This window comes from Protopterus annectens, chromosome 9.part0 (genome assembly GCF_019279795.1).
Source record: "Protopterus annectens isolate FY-2018-M chromosome 9.part0, PAN1.0, whole genome shotgun sequence".
NCBI classification, from domain to species: Eukaryota; Metazoa; Chordata; order Ceratodontiformes; family Protopteridae; genus Protopterus; species Protopterus annectens.
The window spans coordinates 1,804,778,165-1,804,798,885 of NC_056743.1; the positions used below are offsets into that span (position 1 = coordinate 1,804,778,165).

The window sequence follows — 20,721 nt, forward strand, 5'->3', positions numbered from 1 at the left end:
GAGAGGACATGCAGGCTGTTGGTGTGCAAGAGCATGATGCAGAGGACAGGAAGAAATGGAAACAGATCCGCTGTGGCGACCCGTAACGGGAACAGCCAAAAGAAGATGAGCATGCAGAATAAGCTCACTTTATTCAAGCAGCCGCTAACGTAAAACAGCACAAATTGCCACAAATGTGATCTGAAATTCACTTGTGGCTCCTTCAGTCTTTAGTCTTATTCAAACAAAAAAAATACTGCAATAGCTCCTAATCTAAAACACTCCTTACTGATAAATTACGTATTGCATGCCTGCTTCCAAGCCTATGTGCATCAGTCATTCTAACCAGTATGCAGTGTCTCACTTTTTTAGAAGTAGAATCTTTTAACAAAATAGCTGAAATGGCCACTGGTCTGTCTAATGGACTTCACCATTGCATTGCACTGAAGAAAATGAAATTGCTTGAATTTTAAAATTCTAGTTTTTCCCTGATTAAGATGATTCACAGCATGCTATTTTATCTGATGTGTATTCATTCAAAAACCTAGTTCAAATATCAGTGAGATCACGAATATCTTTAAATCCATCACTATGGTGACTCATTATATTCACTGTATTAAAACTCGAACCCTTTATAGTTACTAGAGCCAGCTTTAACCATTTGTACCACATAAAGGTTCATCTGAAGGCGAATTGTACTTGCTAGTAAGTTAAATGACAATTGGGTCTTGCACTTTTAATCTAGAATTCTTTAGGGTAACTTTCTGTGTAAATCTGCTGTGTTAATTGGTGATTCTTGTAAATATGAAAGTGTGCAACTTTCTGAATGTTCTTAGTTTGTGATTTCCAGCTGTACAACTATCTGATAACTCTTGCATCTCGTTACTAAAACGTTTTGGAGCTTTTCTCACGGCATCTCGTTACTAAAACTGTCTTGGAGCTTTCCTCCTCAGGGCTCCACTGAAAAGGGTCAGTTTAGTCATTATTCCAGTAAATAGAACAGTCACTCTGGTATAACAAACTAATCTGAGCACTTTGGTTTCTGCCCTCAGACCTTTTAAATGTTTGCACAGTTATTTATGAAATAGGAAATATTGCCTACAGTGTTAACACCTATCCAGGAGTAATACAGCTAAGATTGTTCTAAGATTGTAAATGGAACTAGTCTGGTTTCCTACAGTTAAATGACTCCATGATTCAACTCATGAAAACTTGAATGTAATGGCGTACTGTTCTCTACAAACTACTTGCAGTACTAAACATCAGTAGGTTTGGCAGTACCATCCCTTGCCAACAAAGTCAAATGCCTAGATACTGTCCTAAATGTCACATGCACACTAGAAAAAACATACAAAATGGTTTACAAAAATGTACCTTTTATAATATGGAAATAATACAAGATAAGGTATTTCTCACATCTGCTTCCAGAAATAAACTTCACTATCCCAGTACACACCGGAATTTTCTAGGACTGTCATATGTATGCACCACAGATGTTCCCCTAGTTTGTAAACTACTAAAAAATATGACCCTTGGAACATCAGTGCAGTTACAAATGCTGTCCTGGCCATCACTCAAGTACTGTGCTGTAGCCTCCTGTTATGCCCACAAGCTTCCAAACACCTATTCCCATAACTAGTGTGGAAATACTACCTGTAGTCATCCGAAATCATACTCAATACAGCCACCAGCTGTCATGTAGATGCAGTATTTGGAAACTGCGTCTGTGAAACGTGGAATAAATTGCCAATCTCAATGGTCAAAAAACAGTTCAGAAAGGAAAAACTAAATAGCTTAACCCCCTGTTTTAACGGTACCACAAGATACAGACTACATAGGTCTGTTCTTTCATGTGCAATTAATGTAGTGTGGGGGTGTATGTAAATACATTTCATTTTTGTTGAAACTGATGGGGAAGTTACTGTCTTCAAATCAATAGTGATAAAGGATGAACTGTAACACATTTTTTGATTGCCACATGTATGTGTATACCAGTAACTTAATTATTTTACTTAACCATGTGCAACAATAGTTGGAGCTTCTGTCCAGGCCTCCACTGAAAGTGGATCTCAGACCAGTGGGATTTACAGTAATGAAAGCAAAGATTACCCTTTTTAGTGGCTGTTACATCAGCAAGGCAAACTTCAGACTTGAGATCCACCTTGTGCAAAAAGTGTTGTGCAGTTTTATCATGAGAGCAAGTCTCCTTGGAACAAAGAATTCTTTGACCAATATGGCATCAAAATTGGTAGTCTGCCAAGCTATCCAGCTGTCTGTTCTACCGCAGACCACAAAATGATAAAAATGCTACCTCTAGGCAATAGGTTTAACAGGTAATTGGGTTTGTCTCAATGCACTGAGTAGCCGTTTGTATTCATGCCTTGGAAACAAAAGCAAGCCAGTAACTTCATGAACCTTATACAAATGAATGAATGAATTCCTATAATTTGATTGCCACAGTAAAACCTGCAAAGGCAAGTTATAGCATTCTTTACTTGGGCAGCAGCTACTATTACTGCCCGTTTTAGGGTGTTGGGCTAAAGTGTTTGACGTGGTTACTTGCACCTACAGTCACATTTTGTGAATATGAAATCTAGGAATAGGGCAAGATTTAATACAGCCATTTTGCAGAGCACTGCAGGTACCTCCAAAGTATAATCCTTTTAAATTGGCAGCTAAACATAAATATTCAGTTACGTTTGCTTGTAGTGGCTTTTGCCACATAATAGACTACTTGTTTTCCAGGTACACTTACTATTCTGATCAATGCAAATGCATCACATTAGTGTTGTATTAAATGAGGTAAATGAACTAGGCATTTGTGGCTACAGCTCTATCTAGCATGGGGAAGTGTGGTGCAATTTAGTAGAACTTGGGAAATGTCAAGATGTTGAGGCATACAAATAAGACTTCTACAAGCAATGCTGGAGAGCTATGCATATGACAAACTGGTAAGCAATTGTGCAAACATGTGCACCAAGTTCTGTAAAATTAAACTGTTGACATACAGTGGATTGGAAAATTTCAAATGACAAGGAAGTTCAGCAGTTAAACTTAGAACAATGCCCAGTTATATTACAACTGCCAGCATAAGCTTTCTGAATGCCCTCTACCTCAAAGCCACTGGGCGTGGTCTGCCTTGGTGTAAGCATGGTCCTGGTCAAGCAGACGTCTGGCTCTCTTCAGACAGTCTACAGTTGCTCTGAATTGCACTGGATGTCTGTCTCCCTGTTTGGTAGTGGGTGTCTTACTGATCCAGAGAGCAAACTCTCTTCTGGTGTGTGATTTACAAATGTAAATGCTTGTGTGAAATGCTTTCAGTGGGTATCTGTGGACTTCAAAGGTACAGTTAAGTAGCAGTATTTGGCGTTTTGGCTTTCTAGGTAAAAAGTATCAGGTTTTTGTCCAATTTACTGTGTGAGCATTGGGCTGTTGTGGCTTTGATTCAAGTTTCCTTGGATTTTTGGGAAATGGCAATTGTGCTGTACTTTATAGTACTGTTTTAACTTGTGTATTTTTAATTGCTGTGAGTTTAATTTAGGTGGCTATTTGGGTTCTGTGATTAGCATTTTACAATGCTGCAGTCTTTTTTTTTTTTTTTTTGTCCCCCCAACCATTTTGTGGTTGGATTTGTTTTGGGGTGTTCTATGCTTTATATTTGGAGGAATAATGTAAAGGTGAGAATGGTATCTGCCCCTCTGAAGGGGGGGCTAACTGTACTAAGCTATGGAAATTGGACAGGCCACCTGCAGCAGAAGTCACAAGAGTAACTACTGCTGCAGTTAAGTCTTGACATCTCCCGATTTTGGTATGTTTCCAACACTTGCATCTGAGGTTGCTGCTAACCATTTAGGTGCAAGGAATAGCTCCATCTTTTCTGGGTGAGCACAGTGTTATCTAATTTGTAGTTGCTGGTTCAAACTTTGTAGAGAAGCTATCTTGTCTGCTGGAGATCACCTGAAGCTATCATCATTAGCAGGTAAGAGATGCAACCTTCATATCCCCATACTGGTACTTAATATTGTGTGCATGAAATTTGCAAGGTGGGGGGGACAAGATTTGCCCTTTGCATTTGTTTCAGTAAATTCTAGTAAAAATTTAACCCACTAGATCAAGGCAGTGGAACAGGAGAGAAAATAAGCTTCTGTAAGGCAGTTTTGTGCAAGTATTGATGTGCTACAGAAGTGAAGGGACCCTGTTGAGTTGGATTAAAGAAAGTGTTTGTCAGAAGTGAGTATTAGTCTTGTCACCCTATCATGTAATGCTTCTGGAACCACTAGAGGTACAACCTACCATTAGAGGTGGCACTACTCAAAATTGCTTATTTCCATACATACCTACATACACTCTCGCTCATGCACGCATTCGCTTGCATGCCCATATGCATGCACTCACATACACGCGCGCATACACTTGCTCCCACGCGCATACGCTTGCCCACGCGCATACATGCTTGCTCACATATGCTCGTGCGTGCACATGCGCGCATACACGCTCGCGTGCACACGCACTCACACGTGCATGCATTCATTTGCACGCCCATGCACTCACACTTGTGCACATGCACGCATACACTTTATCGCCCACTCGCACGCATGCACTCACACGCATGCTCGCACACACATGCTTGCTCGCATATGCTCGCTTGTGCACGAACACTTGTGCGCATATGCATATACGCTCGCATGCGCTCGCTCGCATACATGCATGGAAATTCTTTATATGCTCAAATTTCTGAAATATTGAGTTTCGGAATCTCTAGCTCAAAGTGGAAAGGCTAAAACAGCAAACACCCAGAAGCGCGAAATTCAAAATCACGTATTTTGGAGATGTTGAATTAGCAGTTCTGGTGTTACGTTGTGTTCATGGATTCAGGTAAGTGTAGGGTTTTGGGTAGGGGCTGTAGTGTTAGTGTTTGTTACTGTGGTTGTGTGTGTGGTGTGACCTTGGAGTTGATATATTTAAGTAGGGAGGGGGGGTGCAATTGGCTTGTGTTTGCGGGGAGGAAGTGTGGTGTGTGTGCAGTGAAGTCGCGATTTTAAATTTCATGCTTCTGGGTGATCGATGTTTTAGCCTTTCCACTTTATGGGCTCGAGATTCTGAAATTCGAGATTTCAATTTCGAGCTTATAAAGTGTGTGTGAGACTTGGCTTTAAACTTAAAACTTGAATTATGATGTTTAATCTGCATTTTACTATGTTTTTCTTTGCAGAATTACTGCACTATGGGAAGATTTTAATGGCAAAATGTTCCATGCTCACTGGTTTTGTCGAGGCACCGATACTGTTCTTGGAGAGACTTCAGACCCACTGGAACTGTTCTTGATGGATGAATGTGAGGACATGCAGCTTTCCTATGTACAAGGACGCGTGAATGTGCTTTATATAGCTCCATCTGAAAACTGGTTTATGGAGGTTGGTCTGATACATAAAGGATAACTACAGTATACACTGTTTTGCTTCCTTTTCAAGTTGCATTGTAGTCTAGAATCAGTTTCAGAGGGGAATGTCTGTTGTAAGGGCCACCTAACTAGATGCCCGTCTTTACCTTCTGTCAGTAAGTGGCTGTGCAGGCTTTGCGGATAGATCTGTTTGCAAGATGCAGTTCCACGGCTTGCATTTTCACATCTCACTGCCTTACCACTAAATGATAACTAGATATCTTGGACCCAACTTGTCACACGTAAACTAGAGTTGAAATAAATCACAATGTAACTGCTGCAAACAGCAACTCACAGCAGTTAACCCTTGCTTCTGCGTATATTTAGAAATGTTAGTAAATACGGTATCAAAGATGATTAAGGTTTAATCCTGATTTATTCTTATTCCTTTCTATGTAATTTAGTTTTATAAAAACAGTTTGGCTAATCGTGTAGGAGCTGTATATGTTTATCTTTACTGCTGTGAAGAGTTAAAAATTCTTTTTTTTTTTTTTTTTATTTGTGGCTACATCTGTGAGTTACTATTGGTGAAACCCATATAAGCAGTGCACACAGCTGATTTTTCTAAGTTGATCACATTGAAATTCTGCAGAAACTGACCGGACACCTGTAGCCAGCATGTAAATGGCAGTGTAATCTTGTGTCCTCAACCTACATAAAGTACTGCTGGCCCCAGGCACTTTGATCTAGATTTCCATAAGATAATGTCCCAAGTTCAGTCATAATCCTTCCAGTGTTGAACACTGAGAAATGCCTTTGAGTCTTTGTAAGTGGGGGATTTTGGCAGCCCAAGTCCTAAATATTATTATTTATCTATGGGATCTGCTGAAGGCACTTGTTTTTTCTTTTTCCAAAGCTTTTTCCGATCTGATGGGCAGGCCCTCTCTGCCAATATCGATGTAAAATGCAGCATATATGGCGGGACTGAAGTGCTGTACTAGCTTTTTTTTGCCACAAAGAATTGCTCTGTCCATGGTCTATTAACCATTTCTTTTTTAAATAAATGTATCTTAACTTTTTGTACAAATAAGAATCTCGGGGTAATGAAGTCAGATAAAGGGTGTGGTCTAGTTATGAATAGTGTAGATTATATAATTTAAGAATGGGGAACCCTGCTGTTGACAGATCAGTATGAAGAAGCCTGTAGAAATCAGCTTCATTTGGTATATAAGAAAGGGGATTTCCTTTGATTTTTACTGATGTCTGAACAGATTTCTCATGATTATTCATATGTGAATGTTTTTCCTAGAATACCAGATATCTTTAGTATTGCTAAAGTTCATGAAAATGTGACAGACCCCCACTTTGACCTGTAGCTGATGCTAACAGATCTAAAACCTGTGGTATGGCACAATTCATAGATGTCAAGAATGTGCTTGACCAGGAGAAGCATGTATTTCTAAAGATTTGTGGAAGTTTGAGAGCATAGAACAGGATTTTTATTCTGACTGAATTTGTGACAATTTTCCTTAGTGGGTTATTCACTTTGGGATCCACTTTAGCAAAACGAGAGCAGGTTGCTTGACTCTCTTGCATCTCTGCTGCCCTGGTCTTCAGGGCCTCAACAGTCAAGTCTGTCAAGACTTGACTTCAGGCCCTACCTGCCTTAGAGTCTCAAAATCCTATCTCTGCCTGCTTCATGGAGGGTTTCCTTGGCAGGAGAGCACCTGAGCATGGATCCTTCACTCCCATGCACAGGCTCAAGGTATGTGAGGCAAGTGTTTTTCTAAAGCCCTGTGTTCCTCTCCACTGTGCCAGTGTTAGACTGGGTGGACCACAAGAATCTCAAGTGCATGCCTTGCCCCCCGGCCCTGTATAGAGTGCATATCTTGTTGTAAATCCTGCCACTCATCCGTGCATTATACTTGAACTCCAGTCTGTGTGACTAGTAAAAGTACAACCAGCTCTCCAAGGTCTGCATGCCCATCCTCAATGCTAGCACCACAAGACACCCGAGTTGCTAACCAAACTCTGCTTATCAGGGCTTAAGACTTTGCCACTGGCTTGGCTTATGAAAGAGCTATTTTGCTGTCTGTCCATTCCCTGAATATGGCTGCACATTACCAGAGAATAGGGAAGTGTGTAATGAACTTGTATTTGTTACAGTTGTCTAGGAGATTTAGCTGTTCAACTAGCCTGATGAAGAAATTGGAAAAGTGGGAAAGGATGGTACTTCTGTAGAGCAAAACATTGTGCCCACAAATTGATTGGAAAAATGCACTGAAATTGGACTTTACAGATGGCCTTTCATACCTAGTGTACTAATCAACTTCTCTCTTAGGGAGGAAAGACAACAGAATTAAAACTAGTTGAAGATGATGGGAAAACTTACTTTTATCAATTGTGGTACGACCCTGAATATGCAAGGTTTGAGACTCCTCCTAAATGTGCCCCAACAGAAGACAACCAATATAAGTAAGTGCATTTTTAAACTTGTATTTGAAATCCTTAAGTTGCCAATTTAAAACCCATTGTGGGTTCCTCTACTTTGTATTCAGACCTTAATTTTAACTGTTGTGCTCAGTACCAAGGAGGAATGCAGTAGATGCATAATTGCTAGCATTCTAGGCTTACTTGCCTGTAGTGGCAATATTTTCATAGAAAATTGGCCTTTTTAAACTTGCTCTTGTTGTTTTTGCAGCTACCCCCTCCCCTTAGTGTCATGTAGCTTGGCATGACATATATTGTGGGGGGGGGGGGGGGTTGTATAGTGTGGGGGTTGTATAGTGTTACAGAAAATCTCATGAGCAATTTTTTGCTAAATGCATATCAACTTGTAGATGTTCTTCGTGTTTCACTGTTGCAGTCATCACATTTGGATTATCTGCTTGCAGTAGCCCTCAGTCAGCCTGATAGTCTTGGGTCCTGCGTCTGTTGCTGTCTCATCTTCCGTGACGTCGGGTAGTCAGGGATGTCCTTCAAGAATGCAACTGCAGTCCTGACATATGGGTTGTCCTGCCTCAGGCAGCCCTTCGGTCGGCCGGATTCCAAAGTCTGGGTCTGGTGTCGGCTGATGTCGCCTCTTCCCCGACGTCAGAGCGGCTGGGGTATAAAAGCATCAGCCGACGCCATCTTCCCCAGTCTTTCTTGCCGCGCGGTGCCCGAAGCAGAAGCAGTTAGCAAGTGCCGGTCGGCCAGCTCCTGTGTTTTCAGATACCGAAGTCATCAAAAAGCTAAGTACCCCGTTGGGGAACCTTTTCTTGCCTCAGCCGATGTCAGACAAAACTGAAAAAGTTAATTGTTTGTCTTGTGGTAAACAAATACCTCATAAGGACATTCTTACTGCCTTCCCTGCCTCGGCCCAGACCACGACGTCTCGGCCTGTGCTGCCTGTGCTTGCTTCAATAAGCGCACACTTAGGCGCCGGGCAGAATTTGCTGAAGACTTTTTTGGGGAAAATTACTCCTATATCATGCAGTTGGAACTTCCGACAGCACACGTTTCCAAAAAACGGAAGGACAGGGACCGACCTTCGCGGCCCGCGACTTCCACCGACACCACACCTAAGCCTACCGCGAGTGCATTGGTCTCTTCGTAGGTGGTAATTCAACCGCTCCAGGCCGACGACACCGCTGTACCGCACACTTCGGTCCCAGAGGCTTCCCCGGTGCCGGTTGTTGTTTTTTTTCCTCCTGAAACCGAAGCCCAAGATTTGCCTGACACAATACCAGTGGACAAAGTTACTCCAGCACGTGGGGCAGCTAGGCCTATGTCCATCAAGGCCTACACACGTGCTAAGGCTGCCAGCCAGGCTAAGTCTCACCCTCCTAAATCTTTTTCAGACTCCCACTTCGGATAGACAGATCATGACTTTAGCTGCAGATCTAATTTCTTTAATCAGGGGCTCTCAGACTCATCCAGACAGAGGTTCTCAGCCGCCTTCAGACAAAAGGCCTAGGGTTGAGCAGACAGATACCCTTTCTTCAGATGAAGCCTCTGGTGAGTCAGGCCTTTCAGATTCCCAGGAAGAACCCTTCCCGGCCTACGAGGATTCTGATGCAGATGAATCCATTCTCTCTGCCTCTCCTCTTGAGGATATTTCTTTCGGGGAAATTCTACACTCCATGAGAGAGCATTTTCAGTGGCAGGGCCAGGACTCCAGGAAAAGGCTTGGGACCTTCCTTAAGTTACCCCAGCACAGGCCTTTAGCTATTCCTCCAGTGTTAGATGTAGTGGATGATGTGTACTCTGACTCAGTACTTCTCCTGATTCTCTCCCTTTTGCTCCTGTCAAGCCTGACTGATATTACAGGGTTCCTGAAACTCATAAGCATCTCTTTAAGGCCCACTCTGTTGATCTAGAAACTATTTCTCAGGGGCCCAAAGGAGTAGCCACTTCCACGACCAAGAATCCTTTGCCCGCAGACAGGGAAGCTAGGTCCCTGGAGAGGTGGGGTAAGAGTTTATACCTCTACCACCTTTGCCATGAGGGCTCTTAACTGTCTCTTTCATATGTTTCAGTATCAGGATTTTCTGATGGATGATTTGCAGAAAAAGTTAGCCTCTCCTGAGCCTTTAGATAGAAAGGCTTTGCAGGATTTGGTTCATAATACACAGCAGGTTAGCAATCACTTTCTTCAGTGTGGTTATGATGCATTGGAAGCTTCATGTAGGGCAGCTATGACAGGGGCCGTCGTACTTAGACATGCTTGATTGAAAGAACAGTCATTGCCAGATCATGTTAAAGTTAAGCTTCTGGATGCACCTCTGGAAAAAGACAAGCTATTTGGTGCTAATGCACAGGGTGTGTTGAAATTGAGGAAAAGGCTAAATCAGTACAAACAGTCAGACTTCCTCCAGGTTCAGCCACCAAGGTTCAGCAGGAATTGGCCTTCGAAGAATTGGTCCTTTCCAGACACTGACAAGTTTCAAAGGGGAAAAAGCAGGCGTGCTCGAGGTAGAGGGCAATACCGAGGCTCCTACAGGGGCCGCCAATGGCAACCAACTAATCAGAGAAGTGGCGCAGGGACTCCCACTGCTCCACAGGGACAATCACAATGACTTGTCTTTGACACCGCTGACCAAGGCTCAGAGAAGCTCCTTTAGGCGGAAAGTTATCCTTACTTTCAAAAAATTGGCACGTTTTTACAAAGGACGGATGGATTTTGAACATAATAGACAAAGGTTACAGGTTCCACTTCCATACCTTACCAACAAGACAAGGCATGCCAAACCTGCCACACAATCAAAGGGCAGAGGCACTCATACAAGTTTCAAAGCTGCTACAAATCAAAGCAATAGAAAAGGTTCCTCCTCAGGAACAAGGCCAGGGATTCTACTCAAGACTGTTCCTTGTTCCAAGAAAAGAAAAGCAATGGAGACCTATACTGGACTTGTCCGCTCTAAACACTTTTCTCATTGTGCCAAAATTCAAAATGCTGACGTTACAGCAACTTCTTCCCATGCTGGGCAAGGGGTCTTGGCTGGTTACTCTGGACCTCAAGGAGGCGTATACCTGCATGTCCCAATCACACAGCTGCAGAAGATACCTCAGATTTCTTGCAGGGTCAGAGCATTATCAATTCTCAGCATTGCCTTTTGGCTTATCTACTGCGCCCAGAATATTCACGAAATGCCTGGCATCAGTAATTGCACATTGCAGACTTCAGGGGATACAAATATACCCTTATCTGGACGACTGCCTTATACAAGCGGACAGCCAGCAAGCCTTGATAAGAAACTTGGACTATCATTCACTTACTACAGGCTTTGGGATAGACAGTCAACATTCAAAAATCAATACTGCCATCCCAACAAATAATTTTTCTAGGAGCCAAACTGGACACAAATTCACAAATGGCTTTCCTCACAGAAGAAAAACCAGAGCAATTACCAGATTACTTCAAAAGCCTAGCAAAGCACACACAGATGACTGCAAGGAAAATCCTGCAGGCCCTGGGTTTCATGGCATCTTGCATTCTCCTAATTCTACTGGCAAGACTACACATGAACTACAATGGTACCTAAAAAGTCTATGGTCTCAACACAGCCACAACTTAGAAGCAATTATTCCACTCATTCCATGTCTACAAAAGGAATTTTTGTGGTGGGCACAAGCAAGCCAGCTAAAAGGCATGTCCTTCAACAAACCTCAAGCAAGCCAAACCATTACAACAGACTCCTCAGATCATGGATGGGGGGCGCACATGGAAGGCAGATGCATTCAAGGGCAATGGGCTCCCCGGGAATTGCATCTGCACATCAATCAAAAAAAGATGCTGGCAGTGATTCATGCAATTGAGGCCTTCGGAAAATTTCTTCAAGGTAATCTGCTAATAAAGGCAGACAACACCACTGTTATGTGGTACATAAACAAGCAGGGAGGCACCCATTCTTACCCCCTTTGCAGACCAATGACTGGGAAAAGTCCCTGAAACTGAACATACAGTTGCAATCCCAGTTTGTTCCAGGTAAGGACAATATTCTGGCGGACAGTCTAAGCAGAAACATTATGGACCCCCACAAATGGAGGTTGCATCCAGACATTTTTTCACAAATAACTCATGCATGGGGAAGGCCGGACATAGACCTCTTTGCCTCACACCACAATCATCATCTGAAAAAGTTCTGCTCAAGGACGCACCATCCTCAAGCCTGGAGAATAGATGCTCTCTCCTTCAGCTGGAATTCTCTAACAATCTATGCATTCCCACCTCTACCATTAATGACCAAGGTGTTACTGAAGATCAAAGCAGAACCGAAAGGCATTTTGATAGCTCCAGACTGGCCAAGACAGCACTGGTACCCATTACTAAGGAGCATAACTCGCAACAAACCTTGGCCCCTGCCTCTATGGCCTCTGCTTATAACTCAGCATAATTACAGGACTGTTCATCCAAACCTGCAAACATTGCAACTGACAGCTTGGAGGGTTACATGACTTCTCCCCATATTTCTCTCTCCAAAAAAGTTCGAGATCCTACTGGAAGCACGCAGGCCTTCCACCAGAAAAAACCTATTTAGCCAAATGGAAGAGGTTCAACATCTAGAATGCCAACAAGGGTCAGGATGAATCAGTAATGAACATCCCACAGATTCTAGAATACTTGGCAGAAATGTTTCACAATGGCCTTTCATATTCTTCCATAAAAATACACGCTTCAGCAATTTCGGCAAAATACAACTGTGATCCACCTGTGTTTTCACATCCTTTGCCAAGACAGTTTCTAAGGGGGATAAAGAACATCAAACCTCCAAGAAAACCACCAGTGCCTGCATGGGACCTCAATTTCTTCTTGGAAAAATTAACTCTTCCTCCTTTTGAGCCAGCAGCATCTTCAGAATTGCAGTTTCTCTCCTGGAAAACAGTTTTCCTGTTGGCAATTACTTCAGCAAGAAGAGTCTCGGAGATACAGGCCCTCATGGCAGTACCTCCATTTCTCATTTTTCATCAGGACAGAGTCTCAAGAACTAATCCTTCATTCATGCCAAAAGTGATATCCAGGGTTTCTCTAAATCAAGCAATTCACCTGCCTACTTTATTTCCCAATCCTCAAAATAAAGGAGAAAAGCTTTTGCACACTTTGGGCATACACAGGCAATTACGCTATTACTTGGATAGAACAAAGGCCAACAAAGTCTGACCAACTATTTGTAGCTTACGCTCCTGGAGTACAATGGAAGGCAATTTCCAAACAAACAATTTCAAAATGGATTGGAAGCTGCATCAGATTCTGCTACTCTTTCCATGGAAAAGGTGTGCCAGCCAATATCAGGCCACACTCCACCAGAGCTACAGCCACCTCCACAGCCTTCTTAAGAAGGGTGGCTACAAAGGACATTCTAGAAGCTGCTACATGGAGCTCCGTGCATACATTTTCCAAGCATTACAACCTGCCTTTATATTCCAGATCCCGAGCAGGCTTTGCTTCTGCAGTCCTGCAGGGCATTTTAGCTACACCATCATTATCTTAGATCCTACCACCCCCAGCTTGGCTATGGTATTCAACCCATATGTCAGGACTGCAGTTGCATTCTTGAAGGACATAGTACAGTTTTGTACCTACCATAAATGTAGATGTCCGATAGATATGCAACTGCAGTCAGGTTTTCCCTCCCTCCTACCCCTCTGTATTTATCTTTTTGGGTCCACTCCCCCTTTTTCAAATTAGCTGGGGATAGTATTTATGGTGCATCTGTTTATTACTGTTGTGCATGTCTGCAATTTTATCCATTCTCTAAATTTAGCCTTCCTTGGAGGGCACCTGGCATCTGGGGCAAGAAACACTGAAGAAGATGGTGTCGGCTGATGCTTTTATACCCCAGCCGCTCTGACGGGGAAGAGGCGACATCAGCAGACGCTGGACCCAGACTTTGGAATCCGGCCGACCGAAGGGCTGCCTGAGGCAGGACAACCCATATGTCAGGACTGCAGTTGCATATCTATCGGACATCTACATTTATGGTAGGTACAAAACTGTACTTTATAAAGCATGTAGCCGACACCATTACATCGGTCTTTCTTGCTGTGCGGTGCCCGAAGCAGAAGCCGTTTTGCAAGTGCTGGTTGGCTGACCCTAGTTTTCGACTTTCATAACTGAAGTCTTCAACTAAAGCTAAGTACCCCATTGGGGAAACTTTTTTTTCTTGCTCTAAACCAGTGTCAGTAAGTCATCTGTATTGTGGAAAGCAAATACCTCAGATTTCCATTCATACTGTATTCCTTGCCTAGACCCTGACTACGACGTACCTTTCTGTTGGTTTTGTGCCTTATTTAAGCAATGAACTTTTCGGTATATTTACGCTTCTAAATATTTTGGTGCTCTGTTTAATTATCCAGATATATCTTCGGTAAGCCATCTGATTACTGACATTCCAAAAAAACGCAAAGATAGACAGGCCGCCTAGGTCCGAAGCTGCCGACAACGCTTCTAAGCCAGTCGCCAGTTTGCAGGTACTCTGGTGCTTTCACAGACCTCTACTGAGACCCATTCGGAGTCCGGTAATGCCGCAAGATGCTTCAGCCATAGAACCTGCGGATGTCTCTACCTTGGATGGGTCCGGAGCCACTGCGCAGGCACTGGCTTCTGAGGGTGTATTCAGGCCTACTGACTTGCATATTAAACCAACGCCATCTTCAAGGCCTAAATCTCGAACCATGCCTAGAAAACAGATGAACAAGACCGCATTGGTCAGGCCTGTATGCCTAAAAAACAAATAATGGCTGAAGACCTTATTACTTTAACCAGGGGAAGCCAACCTTCCCCCTCTAAGGACTGAGTTTGCGTATGATACTTCTGACCAGGATTCTGAATTTTCTGTTTCCTCTGACCAGGATTTACCTTTATCTCCTAATGAGGATTCTGATGCTGTTCCCTCTGACCCACCCCCCCACCCCCACCCCCCCAGAGGATTTTGGTGAAACCTTGCATACTCTTAGAGAGCATGTTCGTTGGGAAAGCCAGGAAAAGAGGCTTAATGATTTCTTGCTCCTACCCCAGCACAGGCTTTTAGCTATCCCTCCTGTACTGGACAATTGTGGATGATGCCTTTTCTGAGTCTAGCTTGGGCCCTAACTCTTTACCTCCTACTCCCAGAAAACCTGATGGCTATTACAGGGCTCCTGACTCAAGTTCCTTTTTAAAAATCCCACTGCGGATCCTGAGACCATCGCACAGGAACCAAAGGGCATTAAGGCTACTACTGCCAAAAATCCTACCCCCTCTGATAAACTCCAGGGCACTGGATAGATGAGGTAAGAAGGTATACACTTCTGCAACCTTGGTTGGAAAACATACTTTGCAATGTGGTTTTGATTCACTAGAGGCATCTTGCAGGGCTGCTGTCACTGGGTCTGTACTTAGACGGCATGCGTGGCTTAAGGAGCAATCCTTGCCAGATTATGTTAAAGCTAAATTACTGGATGCTCCCTTAAATCAGGACTGCCTGTTTGGTACCAAAGCAGTAGTAGTTCTTAAGATGGAGGAAAAAGCTAAATCTATGCAAACTGTTAAAGATTTCCTGCAAGTACAGCCTCCAAGATTTAGTAGGCATTGGCCCTCTAAGAATTGGTCCTTTCCTGCCTCCTCAGTCCAAACCCAGATCCAGCAGAACACCCATGCTTCAGTCCCAGGGTACACACAGAACTAAGCAGTGGGGAGCTCCCACATCCAAATCGGGGCATAGTAAGACCCCCCCCCCCCCATGGTAAATTGTCTCAATGACTTTAAAACTTCCAAGCACTTCTCAACTGACTGCTCCTTTAGGGGGAAAGATTGCTCTGCAGGCAAAAAACTGGGAACTCTTTACCCGGGACAAATGGGTGTTAAATAGTTTCCCAAGGATACAGATTTCACTTCCACACATTACCAACCCCAAATGGTTGGCCAGATCTACCCCCAAATCAGTGGGCAGAGGCTCAAAAGCAAGTGCTCTCTCTCAAGCATAAAAGCTATTCAAACTGTACCAGAAGAGGGAAAAGGGACAGAGTTTTTACTCTACTCTTTCTGGTACCCAGAAAAGACTACTAATGGTGCCCTATCCTGGACCGGTCTACCTTGAGCACCTTTTTTGGTGATTCTAAAATTCAAGATGCTAACTCTTCACCAGTTGCTTCCTATGCTAGGCAAAGATGCCTGGTTGGCAACACTCCTTTTAAAGGAAGCCTGCCTGCATATCCCTATCAAAGAATCTTGCAGAAGATACCTACGCTTCAAAGCAGGCTACTTGCACTATCAGTTCTCTGCACTGTCCTTTGTGAATACCCTGGGCGCAGTAGATAAGCCAAAGTGCCTAGCTCCAGTCATTGCATTTTGCAGGCAAAGAACTATTCAATATATGCATACCTGGGCGATTGTCTAATTCGGGCAGAAAGCCAGGACATACTTTTGAATCTGGCATTTGTACAAAAGGTGCTAACTTGTCTGGGGTACACCATAAATGAAAAATAACATCTGGTACCCTGTCAAATTATATTCCTGGGAGCAAGCTTGAATACAACTTCCCAGATGGCTTTCCTCACGCCAGAGAAACAAATTCATTTGGCAACTTCAAACTAATGGCCACAAAAACCCTCCTATCTGCAAAGTAAATACTGCAAGCTTTGGGGTTCATGGCATCCTGCATTCTACTAATTCCATATGTAAGACTGCATATGAGGAAATTACAGTGGTATCTAAAAAGCCTATGGTGTCAACATTCTCAGGACCTAGAAGCAATGATTCCTATCGTACCTTGCCTGCGGTTAGTTCCTTTGGTGGGCAGAGGACTGCCACCACCACAAGGGACTACTGTTCACTCTACCCCTGCTGCCCAAACCCTAATGGATGCATCAGACTGTGCATGGGGGGGGCTCAGCTGGCAGAGAAGTGCATTCAAGGCAAATGGAACCCCAAGTCAAATGGACCTACGTATCAATCAAAAAATGTTAGCTGTACAGAATGCTCCGACAGCCTTCAAGGACCACATTTTCCAGGACAATTAATGGTAGACTGTGACAACACCACTGTTGTGGTACCTAAACAAGCAGGGCACCCATTTTTGCCCCCTCTGCAGACTAGCTATGGCTCTGTGGAACCCCGCCTTGAGCTACCAGGTACATCTACAGGCTCAATTCCTTTCAGGAAAACTAAATACACTGGTAGACGAACTAAGCAGAAATCTCATGGTTCCAGTTTCCACTCGTGTGGGTCCAAAGACTTTCAACATGCTGACAAATGGGGGAAGCCAAGATATAGACCTGATGTTCTTCATCTCACATTGCTGCAGTCATAACTCATGGGTAGTCCGCTGTCCTCTGTCGGCCTGAATACCAAAGTATTAGGCTGACGTCGGTCATGGGCGCTCAGATCTGACGTCAGAGCGTCAGGGTATTAAAGCGCATGTCCGTCATTTCCTCAGTCTTTTTTGCCGCATGGTCCGAAGCAGAAGCAGCGTTTGCAAGTGCCGTTCGGCGTTCTGAAATTTTCGTATTCTGAGTTTCAGACCGAAGCCAAGTTGGGCTAAGTACCCCGTTGGGGAATATTTTTGTTTTTTCTTGCCTCAGTTACTTCCGGATGTCAGAAAAAGTGAATAATTGTATTTCTTGTGGGAAACCGATACCGCATAGGGATTACCACTCTCTTTGTATTCCTGTTTGGGACCGGAGCACGACGTAGTAGGGTGTCGCTTTTGTGCTAGGTTTAATAAGCGCACCATTAAACGTAGGCTAGATTGTGCTAGGCTTTTCTTCGGTAAGCGGTGTAATTACAATATGCCGTCGGATCCTCCGCCCGCTACCGCGAAGAAGCGCAAAGATAAATCTAAAGTCCAAACAGGACGACTCGTCCGTTCCGGACGCCGGTTCTTTAGACAACGGTGGATTTGGTTGATCCGGCCAAAGTTTCAACAGAGTCTCAGGGGGAGACGTTGGTTTTGCAAGATGTGGCCTCTCAGGAGTCAGGTCAAGCTGAGGGGGCCTCTCAGGTTACTGTTCTCCCTTCTTTACCTAGGGTGGTTAGGCCTTCTCCTTCTGTTTCTAAGGTGCCCTCCAAAGGCAGGCCTGGTTTGCCTTCCACAGGTGTCAGTCCTAGCTCTGCAGGTTCTGTGCCTAAAAAACATATGCTTAAAATGGCAGAAGATTTAATTACTTTAATCAGGGGTTCTATGCCCCCTCCTGATAAGAGGCCTAGGGTGGAGCCAGAAATGGAAAGTTTGGAGCAGGCTTCAGATTACTCAGTCTTCGGCTGAAGACATTCAGGATTTTCCTCCTGATTCAGACGCAGAGGATTCCACTCCTTCTGCTTCTCCTCAAGAGGATTTTTCTTTTTCAGAAACCCTGCATTCCATGAGGGAGCATTTTAAATGGGAAGGTCAGGATTTCTCAGATTCCAGGAAGAGGCTTAGGGAATTTTTGCTTTTACCACAGCATAGGCCCTTGGCTATACCTCCTGTTTTGGATGTTGTTCAAGACGTTTTCTCTGAGGCTTCCCTTAATCCAGACTCTCTGCCTCCTGCGCCAGTTAAGCCAGATGGGTATTAGCCAGGGACCTAAGGGTGTCAGGGCTTCTGTTGTAAAGAATCCAGTTCCTTTGGATAAGGAGGCTAGAGCTTTGGAAAGGTGGGGTAAGAAAGTGTATACCTCTTCCACTTTAGCAATGAGGGCTTTGAATTGCCAGTTTCATATGTTGAAGTACCAGAATTTTTTCCTTACTCAGTTAAAATCTAAAATGGATGCTTTGGCAGAGGGCATAGAGTGTAAGGAATTACAGGATTTTGTACATGCCTCTGATCAGGTGGGTAAGCATGCTTTGCAGTGTGGTTTTGATGCTTTGCAGGCCTCCTCCAGGTGGCTGCCACTGGTTCAGTTATTCGCAGGCACGCCTGGCTTAAGGATCAGAATTTGTCAGAGCATGTTAAAGCTAGGATTTTAGATGCTCCTTTGCAGTCGGAAGTTTTGTTTGGTTCTCCTGTGGAGTCTTGAAGAAAATGGAAGACAAGGCTAAGTCTATGCAGACTGTTAAAGATTTTTTGCAGGTGCAGCCCCCTAAGTTTAGCAGGAACTGGCCTGCTAAGGGTTGGACTTACCCTTCTGATTCACAGTCTAGGGGTAGATCTAGATGTGGTAGGGGCAGAGCTCAGAGTTCTTTCAGGCCTAGGCCGTGGAGTTCACCAGCACAATCTACAGGTGAGGGCAGAGGCCAGTCCTTTCATAAACAGGCCCAATGACCTGCATCTTCAGCTGCCAGATCCTTCCTGTCTGGCAGCTCCTTTGGGAGGAAAGTTGGCACTCTTCAAGCAAAATTGGTTTCTAGTCACCCAGGACAAATGGGTGTTGGACATTATAGACCGAGGCTACAAGTTTTATTTCCACACATTGCCTCCTTTCAAAGGCATGCCAGACGTTCCTCCTCAGCAAAGGTTAGAGGCTCACAAACAGATTTCTTTACTTCAAATGGGGGCTATACAGCAGGTCCCTCTGTCAGAAGTGGGCCTCGGATTTTACTCTCGCCTATTTCTTGTACCAAAGAAAGGAAACACTTGGAGGCCAATCTTGGATTTATCTATCCTCAACACATCTGGACATTCCAAAATTCAAAATGTTGACGTTGCAACAACTTCTGCCTCTGTTGGGCAAAGATCACTGGATGGTAACTCTGGATCTCAAAGAGGCTTATCTTCATGTTCCTATCAGGCTCAGTTGCAGGAGATTCCTGCGTTGGCTGGGACTTTACATTATCAGTTCTCTGCATTGCCCTTTGGCTTATCTACTGCCCAGGGTATTCACAAAAGTTCTGGTTCCAGTGATGGCCTTCTTCAGGTTAAGAGGAATACAAATTTATCCTTACTTGGACGATTGCCTGATTCTTGCTCAAGACAAGCACGAGCTTCTTCACCATCTGCAGTATGTTATGACAGTGTTAAGGTGCCTAGGGTATTCTGTGAACGAAACAAAGTCCAGTCTAGTACCCTCTCAGGAAATGTGCTTTCTGGGTGTGAGACTGAATACAGCTTCCCAGATGGCCTTTTGACCCCGGACAAGCAAAGAATCTTACTCTTTACTTCCATCAATTGTCTCTACGGTCCAGGCTGACTGCAAGGACAGTCCTTCAAGCCTTGGGGTTCATGGCATCTTGTATTCTGGTGCTTCCCAATGCCAAACTGCATATGAGGAAGCTTCAATGGTATCTCAAAAATGTATGGACACAACACTGCCAAGATCTGGACACTGTCATTCAGATAATACCTTGCATTCAAAAGGAATTTTTGTGGTGGGCTCAGGAATGTCACCTAAACAAGGGACTCTGTGACCCGACCAGAGGCAAGTCATATTTTAACGACTGATGCCTCGGACAAGGCCTGGGGAGCACACCTCAATGGAAAATGGGTTCAAGACACGTGGCCTGCCAGACTTCAACATTTACATATCAACTTGAAGGAAATGTTAGCAGTCCAGTTTGCATTGATGGCTTTCAAGGATTTACTTCTCCCAGGGCAGGTGTTGATTCAAACAGACAACACAACTGTCATGTGGTACATCAACAAGCAAGGGGGAACCCATTCGTACCCTCTTTGCAGGCAAGCTATGACTTTGTGGGAGACTGCTCTCAGTTTGCAACTCACTCTTCAAGCAAGGTTTCTGCCAGGAGCACAGAACTCCTTAGCAGATGTTTTGAATAGACGGATAGTGGATCCCCACGAGTGGAAACTGTATCCTCATGTATTTCGACAGTTGACAATGATATGGGGGACTCCAGACATAGATCTGTTCGCTTCTCCACTAAATTTCCAGGTGCCAAAGTTTTGCACACAGATGTTTCATCCCACAGCTTGGAAAGTGGATGCTCTATCATTCAGTTGGAGCAATCTTCACGTCTATGCCTTTCC

The 20,721-nt window shown here is 44.0% G+C and overlaps 1 protein-coding gene across 1 annotated transcript in view; it reads left to right on the forward strand.

Moving 5' to 3' along the window:
* DNMT1 (DNA methyltransferase 1) overlaps nt 1-20,721 on the forward strand; it is an 862,083-nt gene that overhangs the window by 389,252 nt on the left and 452,110 nt on the right. Inside the window, exons 19-20 of the mRNA XM_044084674.1 lie at nt 5,192-5,393; nt 7,701-7,834. Of these exons, the coding sequence (XP_043940609.1) occupies nt 5,192-5,393; nt 7,701-7,834 (336 nt within the window). The remainder of the gene's footprint in view (nt 1-5,191; nt 5,394-7,700; nt 7,835-20,721) is intronic.